Source organism: Schistocerca americana, chromosome 2 (genome assembly GCF_021461395.2).
Source record: "Schistocerca americana isolate TAMUIC-IGC-003095 chromosome 2, iqSchAmer2.1, whole genome shotgun sequence".
Lineage (NCBI taxonomy): Eukaryota > Metazoa > Arthropoda > Insecta > Orthoptera > Acrididae > Schistocerca > Schistocerca americana.
The window spans coordinates 1,095,662,034-1,095,675,021 of record NC_060120.1 but is presented as its reverse complement, the minus strand read 5'-3'; the positions used below and the strand labels follow the sequence as shown (position 1 = coordinate 1,095,675,021).

The window sequence follows — 12,988 nt, the reverse complement described above, 5'->3', positions numbered from 1 at the left end:
ATTCTCTTTTATTCGTAGGCCTGCTATTTACGACATTGTAACTTGCTGATGTTACAATCTGTTTTTAGCTGTCTGGTAATTGCTCTTAAATTAGTAATTAAGAGCAAATCAAAATATTAGTTTTATAGTTGCAGCATGCACTCTGAGAATCCAGATGTGTGAACTGGATTTGAGATACAGTAATGTTAGATCCGTTACATTATATCCCACTCAGCAAACTGTTGCAACACGAATTTATGAAAGAACAGTCATCCATTTCCTCTACATATATGCTAGTTGTAAGTGAATGTGGAAGGAATCCTTCATTGCAAAAGAGAAGTAGCAAATTAAAAATAATGGAGATTTGTACACAACCTGTAGCAAGTGTGTAAGAGGAACACAGTAGGGTCATTCCATGCCAATTGGTCTAGAGGTGCCCACATCACCATCACAGATTTTGATGAAATTTCCTATGAATGATTGCCCATGATGCCGGGGGACTGTGGTAAAGTTTCACGATCATGAATTCAGTACTTCAGAGGTATAGTCACTTGTGTGACCCTGTACCGCTACCGACAACAATGCAACCATGAGTTTTTGTGAGCAGTGGAAGTAATTGCTGAAACTTTTCTTGTGATAACTTGTAAATACAAAGTCTTAGAAAATAATATTTCATTCTCCTACCGCTTTTCAATAATTGAAAAATTGAGGGCAAAGATAATGATTTTTGTAAAAATGCCAAAAGGCTGTTTTTGGCCCACTTCTACAAAAAGAGTTTTCTACAAACTCTTTTAAACTACACTACTGGCCATTAAAATTGCTACACCAAGAAGAAATGCAGATGATAAACAGGTATTCATTGGACAAATATGTTATACTAGAACTGAAATGTGATTACATTTTCACATAATTTGGGTGCATAGATCCTGAGAAATAAGTACCCAGAGCAACCACCTCTGGCTGCAATAACGGCCTTGATACGCCTGGGCATTGAGTCAAACACAGCTTGGATGCCGTGTACAGGTACAGCTGCCTATGCAGCTTCAACATGATACCACAGTTCATCAAGAGTAGTGACTGGCGTATTGAGACGAGCCAGTTGCTCGGCCACCATTGACCAGATGTTTTCAATTGGTGAGAGATCTGGAGAATGTGCTGGCTGGGGCAGCAGTCGAACATTTTCTGTATCCAGAAAGGCCGTACAGGACCTGCAATATGCGGTCGTGCATTATCCTGCTGAAGTGTAGGGTTTCGCAGGGATTGAATGAAGGGTAGAGCCACGGGTCGCAACACATCTGAAATGTAGCGTCCACTGTTCAAAGCGCCGTCAATGCGAACAAGAGGTGACCGAGATGAGTAACCAATGGCACCCCATACCATCGCGCCGGGTGATACGCCAGTATGGCGATGACGAATACACGCTTCCAATGTGCGTTCACCGCGATGTCGCGAAACACGAATGCAACCATCATGATGCTGTAAACAGAATCTGGATTCATCCGGAAAAATGACGTTTAGTCATTCGTGCACCCAGGATCGTCGTTGAGTACACCATCGCAGGCGCTTCTGTCTGTGATGCAGCGCCAAGGGTAACCGCAGCCACGGTCTCCGAGTCGATAGCCCATGCTGCTGCAAACGTCGTCGAACCGTTCGTGCAGATGGTTGTTGTGTTGCAAACGTCCCCATCTGTTGACTCAGGGATCGAGACCTGGCTGCACGATCCGTTACAGCCATGTGGATAAGATGCCTGTCATCTCGACTGCTAGTGATACGAGGCTGTTGGGATCCAGCACGGAGTTCCGTATTACCCTCCTGAACCCACCGATTCCATATTATTCTTACGAGGCATTAGATCTCGGCCAACACGAGCAGCAATGTCACGATACGATAACCCGCAGCCGCGATAGGCTACAATCCGACCTTAATCAAAGTCGGAAACATGATGGTACGCATTTCTCCTCCTTACACAAGGCATCACAACAATGGTGAACTGCTGTTTGTGTATGAGAAATCGATTGGAGACTTTCCTCATGTCAGCACGTTGTAGGTGTCGCCACCGGCGCCAACCTTGTGTGAATACTCTGAAAAGCTAATCATATGCACATCACAGCATCTTCTTCCTGTCGGTTAAATTTCACGTCTGTAGCACGTCATCTTCGTGGTGTAGCATTTTTGATGGCCAGTAGTGTATTTTCATTAGAAAGACCATGTTCTTAACCACCTGAAAAACTAGATTTGGTTTTGCAATGCAACCATATAAGGCCGTAAAAAACGACAAGATGGAGGTGCACTGAAAATGAGCCCATATTTGACTGGTACTCACATTATATCTGACATTTATCATTATGTTGTACAGTTGTTTTGTACTCTCTTGGGAAGACAATATCAAAAGCCTTGATGAGTAGGAAATGAGATAAAATCCTAATAATTTAAGAAAACTTCAAAACTTTTGCCACTGCTCATCGTGACATTGTCTTTTTCTGTTGTAGCTACAGAATCAAACTGGTTGTAAAACCCACAGTTCAGCTGTGCATTACCAAGGCTATGGAGATGATGACAGTACAATTATTACATAACACTTGTGGCACACATTGTATAAATAGCCCGTATGGTGAAGTTCACAGCAGTGTTCCTGACCCTTTTTGTGTTATAGAGAATTACTAGTATGTCTTTTTACTGTGTAATGTGACTGAAGCGCTACTTTAATTCTGGTTTATGGAATACCGTACTTTTCATTAGCATAGTTTACAATTAATGTGGAACATAAGTATACACACAAAAAATTGTATAAATGTGTTGCTATGGTTCATGGTGGCTTAACCACTGTTGGTTCCTTTTAAAGTGAGAAAATTAGCATCCCCATCACCATAGGGGCTACACCCAATTGCTGTGCAACAACCTAAGGGTTTCTTTACTCAGGATCCCAAGCAGGTGTTACATTTCTACAAGCATCAGAGGCCACAGGTAGAAAAGATCTCTTTCAGAGCCCTAAGCTTATGTCTAATTCAAGCTACTTGAAGTTTTTAGACGTTTATTAATATGCTGTAACTTTCCTGAGGAAAACTATACTACCATCTAGATGTTGTCACTGATGGGATTGTTTGGAAAGGAATTTTGATGGGACAGAACCCAACAAATTACACATTCAAAAGTGATTTCCTCAAATTATTAGAGCCGCAAAAGAGAGAGAGATAATGATTTTTATTGGATTCTTTGTTCCATTAATTTTTTTTTTATAAAAAGAATTTTGTTTCAGGTTTATCCCACAGTTACTTTCAGAGATATAAAAAGCTAAACTTCACATTTATTTCATGCGTCTATTTTGTCAGTTGTCTTTGCTTCTAATTACCCACATGCAAATCACACAGGAATCCATGTTTTTTATTAATTCGCTTAAGACAGAGCCCAAAAAGTTGTACAAGTGACAAAGTTTTGTTTCTTGCGAGAAAATATTTTTGAATATACTACGTTTCAAAGTTGCCAAAAACTCACTAGTGCACTGTCGATAGCTACATAACAAGGTTAAACAAATGCTTAAATCTCTGAAAGAATTATATTGGTGAAAGTAAAACTTTCGCTGTGTTCATTGGGAATGTGTGAATGTTCAAACAAAATTTCAACAATATCCTTGGTGGTCATGCAGGAAGGAATCTTCTCTGAAATTAAACCACTTGGTGTGGAATGTGCAAGATCCCCTTGCTTCTAAACTGATACTGTTATTACTCAGCTTAGCCACGAGTCCGTAGAGGGTGGTATATGTGACATACAGTATAACTGGTCAGCATTTCCACCTGGAATTTGTGAGTGTGAGTCGGACCTTCCTTGATCCGCCTTGGTGAGTCGTGTCGTCGGATTTCCTCCTACCTGTGCGCGGTGCAGCTCTCATAAATGTCGTCCCATGGAGATTCATCATTGGCGCATTGGCTGTCTCTGTTGGTGGAAGCTAATTATCTGAAATTGCCGTCGATCAACTTTGGGGTATCTATTTACTCGAAATTAACATTCAGAATGCCGTAATATCACTTTTATTCTTATTACATCAATAATGAAACGCCCATGTCACAAACTACGCGTAACCGAGAGCATGGCTACCATCGAACAAGACAGGAAGAGATCTTAATGCCGACTGCCGACTTTGGCACACAGTCCGTATCTCTTACTAGTTTCGTAATAGTTCGTGGATTTCCAATCAAGTTTGTACTTACTAAGATATGCATTTGTTAATGAATGGGTGTGAATTTTAACGAGGCAGAATTATAATAAATAGTTTTAAACATCCAGAGGTTCCTCCTAGTATTCATGTTGTCATAATTGACTTTAATTATTAAATATAAATAAACAAAATCGGTGACTTTGGCGCCAAGATGGCGGTACTTCCCATCATGTATATTTCCCAGGCTAACGCTTGTTGCTACGGTCCAGCGCCGAGCCCCACCCCACTACGCGCGACGTATGGTCGCTTCATCATCTAGCCAGCCAGCGTGGGAAATGTTCACCGATTCGTGGTCGGCTACGGACTACAGCACTTCCTAACTATCGTTAATACATGAATAAGACACAGTAGTTTATTAAAAGTGGTAAAAATGTCTTCCTCACGTAAGAGGCACCTTACAAATGGCCCAATAAAATTTTAGAAATAAGCCTGACGAATATTATGTTCCCTTTGTTCACAGAGTGGGTGTTTGTAAGGGTAAGGTGAAAAGTTCTCAGCCTGGCACAGAGATGCTGAAATCATCAGCATTTTCTTTTGATGGTACACTTGCAGTGAAATGGTTCAAGTTTCAATTTGGTCTGTGATGAACCTGAAATATCATAATATTCTTTGTTTGTGAGGATTGATTACCAACAGAAATTCATCAAAAGCTTGTTAGGAGTGTACTTCTGTATTATTAACAGTTAAGAAACCTATGGTAGCTGGAGATGCTGCTGAACTTCTCTGAAAATTGATCCATCTGAGGAAAATAACAAAACTGCAGCAATAATTGAAAAGCTCAGTAAAATATACAGTATTGTTTGTTTGAAGTCATTCGCACCATAGAAAGAATATGGCTTATTTTACTTCCAACGAGAAGGCTTTGTGCAAGATGAGTGCTGCTCTTGTAGATTTTGTCGCCCAGCGGGGTTTCCTGGGATGCAAGATTAAATTTGAAGGTAACTGACAAATACAATAAAAGACTAATGGAAAAATACGAAAGAACAGGTCAAGATAGTAAAACCGACATATTATTCTGCCCACAGAAGAGTGCACTACCAAAGGCTGTAGTGTTAGTAAAATTTTCATGGACAAAAACAACAACAGACTACTCTTAATGGCATCATGATAGGTGACATCTCTTGGAAGCCACAAGCAGGTTGCACATGGTAAAGTGGCTCAGTGGTTGGTTTCCTGTTCACCTGCTGTGTCCAGAATCTGTGTGCATAGAACTCAATATGGTACAGTATACGGAGGTGGGAGTGGCAGTTTGACTCAGTCTGTCCTTAGGATTACATGCGAGCAGTCCTCATGATCATCGTGCACAGAAGTTGACAAAGAACCGTGCCTGGAGGCCTTGGAAGGATTGATCAGGTTGATATGCTCCCTCAAACAATGCAGCAACTCTGATTGATCCTGTGTTTCATTTGTAAGGGGGTCGGACTCAACAAACTCTCTGAGCAGACACAGTGTATCACCGTAAACAAGCAGAGGTGCAGATGTCCATGAACTTCAGTGACACATGAGGACTGACTTCAGTGTTTTATGCTGTTGCTCAATTGTGCCATTGCTGGCTGAATGGTAAATTGTTGTTTTATATTGTATGTGGCTACAGAATTTCACGAGCTGGGGAATCGAGCCTGATTCAGACTGTTGGCCCCTATAGGCAGTTATGTGCAATGGGAGGCCAAACCTTGCTAGCCATGCTGATGTAAACACAGAGACTATGGTTTCTGCCAATATGTCATCAGTCAGAACTGATTCTGGCCACTGTGTGTACATGTCTGTCACAGTTAGCAAATACCACTGGCCGTCTGAAATGGGAAGCAGTCCCACCACATTGAGGTGAACGTGAGCAAAATGTGAGGATGCATCTGGAAAATAACCTACCAGTGCCTGCAGTTGGCTGGAAATTTAGAGTTGGCATGTTCATGTACATTCAAGGCAGTCTATTCCATTCCTGGCCACAGAAAACACTGTGACACCAACTGGAATGTTGGTAGAACTCTGGAATGTTGGTAGAACTCTGGGATGACAGAGATTGTGAAAACTGTTGAACCCTAATCTCTGGAACATGGCTGGTACGAAGGGGTGAGATCATTTGTGTGCCACTTCACAGTATAGCTGAGTGCCTTCTCCAGGAGCATAAACTAGTTGCAACTTCAAGACTTTGGTGTCATCGTGCAGCAGGGCGTGTAACTCCAGAACCTCCTCTTGAGCCTTGACAAGTACTGTAGTGTGCACAGGTTGTGATATGCTGGTTACTCGAGACAAAGAGTCCACCACAACGTTATTAATGCCCAAAATGTGATGGGTGTAGGTGCTGAAATGGGTAATAAATTCCAAGTGATTGCACAGATGTGGAAAGCAGGTGGTACTGTTCCTCTTGAAGCGTAAGTTATCAGTTTCTAATTGGTGTATACAATGAACTCCCTTGCTTTGATCTGTGGTCTGAAATGTTTGATTGTTTCATAAACAGCCAAGAGCTCTCAATCATAGGTACTCCATCTCTGTTGTGGTGGTGATAATTTGTGAGAAAAATTCACGACTGCCTGCCGTGCATTGTTCACCCATTGTGGAAACAGCCACGCCAGTAGCTGACTGACTTATGACCACCAGCATTGAGTTTGGGGTGTGCCAGCAGTGCTGCTTTTGCCAAGCTGTGTTTTGCTGCATCAAATGCTGAATCATCACCTCGGTCCACTGCACTGGGTAACTGCTCTGGGCTTTCAGCCAAACCAGTGCTGCTGTCAGTGGTTCCTGTTGTTCTGCTGCCTGTGGTAAATGCCATGAATAGAAATTCAGCATACCTAAGTACCTTCACTGTTGTTTAATTGTAGCTGGCCGACAGCTGCAAAATGGCTTTGACTTTACACTTCAGTGGCGACCAGCCTGCAGAAGAATTTGGTATCCTATAAATTCATCTTCTGGCTGTCCAAACATGCATTTGGCCATGTTCGACACCACACCATAACGTTCTAAACACTGGAAAGCCTCCATGAGATGTTGACAGTGGTGGTCTTTGCATGATGAAAACACAAGCACTTCATCTAACTCTGCAAGCAAAACAGCAGCCCACACAAGACAGAGTCGATAATTTGCTGCCAGGTTTGCACGGATTGTGTAGTCCAAATGTCACATATTTGCTGTCAAATAACCCAAATTGTGTGATGATTATAGTCTTTGGTATATCCTCCTGCTACAGGAATCTGAGTTCAGGATTTGGCACAGTCGAGTACACTGAACATTTTCACCCTGTGGAGTGCGTAGTTGTAGGCCCTCAATAACAGCACTGGGTAGCGATCAGGTACAGATTGGGCATTGGGCATTCAGTACACAATAATTGCCTGTGAGTGCCAGGCTCCTCCCTTCTTTGGAATTAAATGCAGGGCAGATTCCCATGCGCTATTTGAAGGTCTGACAATACCCCCTCACATCTTCGCAACATTTGAGGTCTACAAAACACAGGTGGTCCATCGTGGTGTCTATGCTGTGTACAGTGTCATGTAAGATTTGTTGTGGTGCACCAGATCAGAAACTCTTCGTTGCCGACCTGTAATACCTTGACATGGTGGTCTCCTGCATTATGGTGGTACCTGATGGCCCCAAGTAACAGTGTCCACTAACCAAGCGTTGGTCATGTCTGGCAAGAGTTGGTAATGTGCCAAAACTCTGCTCCAGTGATCACCTTGACGATGTCCGCTACTGTGAAATACCATGAAAATTGCCAGTGCTGCACTATGTTAAATTCTTCTCGTTGCATGCCATACATCACAATGTCAGAATTGTTTGCCACTGACAGATGAAATGATGTTGGTGGCCAAAACAATGCACAGACATCCTGGGCAGACTACTGAGGTCAGAGCCTGAATCTGGTAAATACTTCCAGGTAGATACTCTGTCAGTTGTAAACAGGTCTCTTAACGCATTTGGATGATCGGAGGCACCTGTGACCAACCGCCATTAGCTTTTGAATGTGCCCAGGGGCTAGTGCATTTCTTAGCCTGCCCACCTAATCTTCTGAGGTACCAACATATTGACAGTCTGGTATCATAACGGCTCCTAGATCGTCTGCGGTTACTTTCCTCGTACTGTGTGGGATCACCTTGTTACAGTAATGTGCCAGTCTGAGTGCTCAGCATATCAACCTTTCTTGACAGAGCATCAAAATCACAACTTGAGACTGTAGAATGTGTGGTTGCTTTACGGGCTGTCACTGACACAGCGCTGATCTGGCACGGAGTGATGGCTTCTTGCATGCGGTCCACCATATTCCAGGGCATCACTGCTCACGAAGTGATGATCTCCTTTACTTACAACGACAGCCAGCTGCTCCATAAAGTGCCTAGAAGATTGTTGGGCTTGGTCCCGGTGTCCACCTTGCCCATGAGATGCTGCAGGTACTGTGATGGTTTCCAGTAGCCAGTGTCCTACTGTGTCAGTACTTGCCTGATGCATAAAATTGGATCTGTAATAATCTCTTGCACTTATAACGCATAGAGTAACGTTGGTCTAATTGACTCACTACAAGTACAAATTTGATGCGTCTGCTGTGATACCAGCGTAACAAAAACTGTCCTCCACCTGAGCAATGGTACCGGATTATGTGGCCACAACGGGGATAGACGAATGGCCAGTCATGACACTGAGGGTTGGCCCATCTCACAATTCTGCAGAACCCGTATTTTTGCGTATATCACATTGGGGTCACCACTGATGGGATAATTGTACCTAAAGCTCCCATACTTGAGATAATGTTCAGGTATGCATACTGAAAATACACTGAATGCAGCTTTATTGTAATACTGATCAGTTGGAAAGCTAGACAAGTTTTGCTGCTAAGGGCGACTCTAAAACATGTCAACAAAAGAACATACAGAAAGAGGATTGTAGCACTTCACTGCAATAGTTTCGCTGGATGGTGCAAATGTTCACATGCGCAACTACGACAATTGATATGTATAGTGGTTGCTACACATAAAACATTATTTACATATTTAATTTATTATATAAACCTGAATATTGTATTATTCCTTTACTACTAGGTAGTCTTTGTACTCCTTTCGAATATTATTACATGTATGACAGCCATAGGTTTTCGGGCGGACTTTTACTAACTTGATATTTTAAGTACCAATATTCTTTTTTGAGAACACACTTAGTATACCACACACAAAGGTTGTTTTTTCATTCTATCATGTATCTTTCATAATGAACTCTATAATTGCACTTCGGTTTTAACAGACTGTGTTCATATGCCATTCCCTTTTCATCTCATCCAGAATATTACTTAGCAGTCTAGTGAGTTCTAAAAATCACTTTAAAAAGATGTATTGACTTAACTGATTATTTTGAAGAGATTAAATAAAGTAGGGTGTATTGCAGATTTTTTCCTAGTACCCATTATATATGGGGTATGGTTGTGCTTTTCTGGTAATTCCTTAATGTTACAACTTTCTCAGGTTTATATGTGTAATGTTGTCAAGGCTTACTTTTCGAATGCTTTGATCTCTACTTCCAGTTACACATTTCCATTTCTCTGTAGAAGCAGACAGACTCATCACTGCTTTTGTGTTATTGCTGGTATCTTAAGTTTCTCATATCACATGATCTCAGTCTCATAGTTAGTATATCTTTTGCAGAGAGTTGGCCATTTTGACCCAGTTACAAGGGTAAAATTGACCCAAGACCAGCTGATCCCAAATTTTGCCATGAAAGAAGTTGTTGATGGATTTTTGCAAGAAAATGAATGGGCTCTGGACTACTGAGGATTCAACAGAGTATTAAGAAGACTGTTCGTCACACACAGACGTATAAGTATGTGGACATTGTCCACTAATTTGAGCCTGGTAAGGACCTGTAAATAAGGGGGGATGACAGATAGGTAACAAATTTTGTATTTACTTTTAAAAATTGTCCTGTATACTTGAGAATTGTTCCTTGTTTTATTCAGAATCTGGCCTTACATTTAGCAAAGGTGTAAGCAGAAGGTATGACGCGTATCCCAACAGTGACCTGTCTTTGTGATTTTTCGTGTGTCTGTGTGCAAAGCTGATGTGCACTCCTATGAAACCATCATTTTCACATGAAAATTTTTATATAAATAAACCAATTTTATAGCTGTGTAATTGAATCTACAATGACAGTGAAAACTCAAGATATGCTATTCCACTTCAGGAGAGGCTTGTTAATTAGATTCATTCAGAGCTTTTGGCATCAAAGAGCATTATGTATTGTTCTTTTGGAGGAACTGTGTAAGAACAGTTGGACATTAAATCGTCTGTTTCTTCCAAAAGGATGACATTTTATGAATATATGTAAAATTCATAACAGGTTCCTTCTTTGTGCATATTGGTGATCACAAGAAACAATTAAGAATAAAAATATACAGTTTAGTAACTTGAAATGCTATCATTATCAAGCTGTACTTGATATGACTGCTTATGACAAACTGTGTTATATGCCTTATTCTCAAGCTCAATTGTCAGGTGATTGCTACTGTTGCTGTTGATGTGATAAGATGATAAGTGTATTGACAGTCCAAGATCAGTACAGTCATTTGTGTTGCATACTGAAATAATAATGTTGTGAAAGAATGGAAAGTCCAAAATGAGATAACAATATGAATAGGATATACTCACCACACAGGGGAGGCATTGAGTGATATATGGGCACATTTAAAAGTAGTCTGTTGGAAAATGCTAGCTTCCAGACGAAGTCATCAGGTGGGGGACACGCGCGCGCGCTCACACACACACACACACACACACACACACACACACACACACTAGTGCCTGGAGATGACAGTGGCCGTGTGTGTGTGTGTGGGGGGGGCGGGGGGGGGGGGGGGGTGTGTCATGTGTATGTCTGATGCTTAATGCATTCTTGTGGTGAGTAGCATTCTATCCAGTTTGTATCATTAATGAGTTTTCTTTAGGTTACTGCTCTAGTAAGCACAATGTTTTCTCTCATTGGAGAAAGTTACCATGTTTTTAAACTGGCCGCATGAACTTGTTTACTTTGATCAATCTTTATCCTTCGGCTTGCTCCAGCTTACAGCTGTATTTGCACTATTCATTTTGCATTATTGTAAGATCCTGTCCATCTCCATATGACCTTCTGACAGCGTCAAATATGTAGGATTGTACTGCAAATAGATACTGTGATTCTCTGTCAGTGTGAGTGGCTACTTTACTCATCTTGTAAGTGTTCTTGAAATTTCCAAAATAAAAAATTACTGTCATTATTCTTAGACAATATGAAAATAGAACCAGTCTGATTTCTATTTCTTTGTGTTATAAATCTTCCATATTTAAATAGAAAGAGGTTTTCTTTAAAAATATACAAATGTCTTTTTATTAACAAAAAAATTTCACATCACCACCTGTCTTGTTTGTGAGAACATTTTTATTGATTTATTCATGGAAGAATTTTGAGTGTTCATTAAATTTGATTTACTGTGTAGTGTAAATGTTTGCCACTTTAAAATGGTCTGTTGAAAAATTTCTTGGCCTTTTATCTCTGTATCTACGAATTGTATGGGTGTCACTGACACAGATGAAGCAGACCATTCTACATATAGTGAACCAGATTCTCCTGTGTAATAAATTTCTTTCCCGGGCCATAAGCTTCTCATAAAATTATTAATTCTATAAACAATATTGCTTCACAGTTTGTGATGTTCCCCAAAATTAGTATCAGTAGTATTGATTATTAACAGCACCAAATTTTTTCTGCAGGAATGATTCAGAGCCTGCCCAATCTTTTATAAAATGTTGGAAAGAGAAAATACTTTAAGAACACAAAGTAAATAAACATTATTACTTACACTTATCATCGAGTGTGTAGTAAACAGTAGGAGAGAATGTTTTTGCTATAAATAATGAGAAATGCTTAATGTCTAGATTGTCCAACAGCTTAAAAATTTATTCTGTCAGTGATTTGTACACTTAACATGTTATTGGTAAATAAGAGACATACATTCCAGTTACATAAATAATATTTTTACATGTTCTTAATAACTGTCATGTGCACCACAGCTACCTTCATACTTAGTGTCATTGCCATATAATTTGATTTATGTGGTGCTGGCTTTGCAACAATGGTAATACTGGTTCCTATCAGATTACTGAAGTTAAGCAATGTCGGGCTGGACTAGTTCTTGGATGGGTCCCCAGCCGAAGATGACATGGCGGACGGTCAGTACCGCAGGACCTTCGAGGCCTGTTCAGATTTTGTTTTTGTTCATTGCAGACATTAACAGGCTTCCAAGATGTGAATAACTACCAGGGAGCACCACAGCCATTCAGAAGCTTTGTCTTTGTCATTTACCTAATGATAAATCTCTTTGAAAAGAGAAAAATTTCCCTACTCTGTCCTAAGATGAAGAAACCTCAAAGCAGCTGCTCCTCAGAGAAAGTGCAGTGTCTGATGGAAAGATGGTTAGTTTCTACATACAGCAAATAACATACTTACAAATATCAGGAAACAAAAAGTCATGTGAAAGTAGATGATGGTGATAAAGTGGATTGTTAAAGTGGTTCACTCATTGATTTACACTGACAAAACTTTGATCGGTGGTGGAAAAATATCCAAACTTTCTTGGACTTGCTTAGTGAAAACGCCTGCGATAATGCCAACTTATTGGTGCTGTGAAATGTTAACAGTTACAAATAAGAGCTGATTAACTCAAAAAGAGGCTTGTCTGATGTTCATTAGTAATTGCTGCATACCTGCAAGGAAAATCAACAGAAATTGAATACATTATAAGACTTGTATTTTTTTATGTATGCGGTTAGGATGTAGGAAATAGTGGCA

General features: G+C 40.5%; 1 protein-coding gene across 1 annotated transcript in view; it reads left to right on the top strand.

The window, feature by feature from the left end:
- LOC124596507 (E3 ubiquitin-protein ligase CHIP) overlaps positions 1-10,577 on the top strand; it is a 119,190-nt gene extending 108,613 nt beyond the window's left edge. The window contains exon 7 of the mRNA XM_047135669.1: positions 9,814-10,577. Within this exon, the coding sequence (XP_046991625.1) occupies positions 9,814-9,939 (126 nt within the window). The 3' untranslated portion in view covers positions 9,940-10,577. The remainder of the gene's footprint in view (positions 1-9,813) is intronic.
- The last annotated feature ends 2,411 nt before the right edge of the window (positions 10,578-12,988 follow it).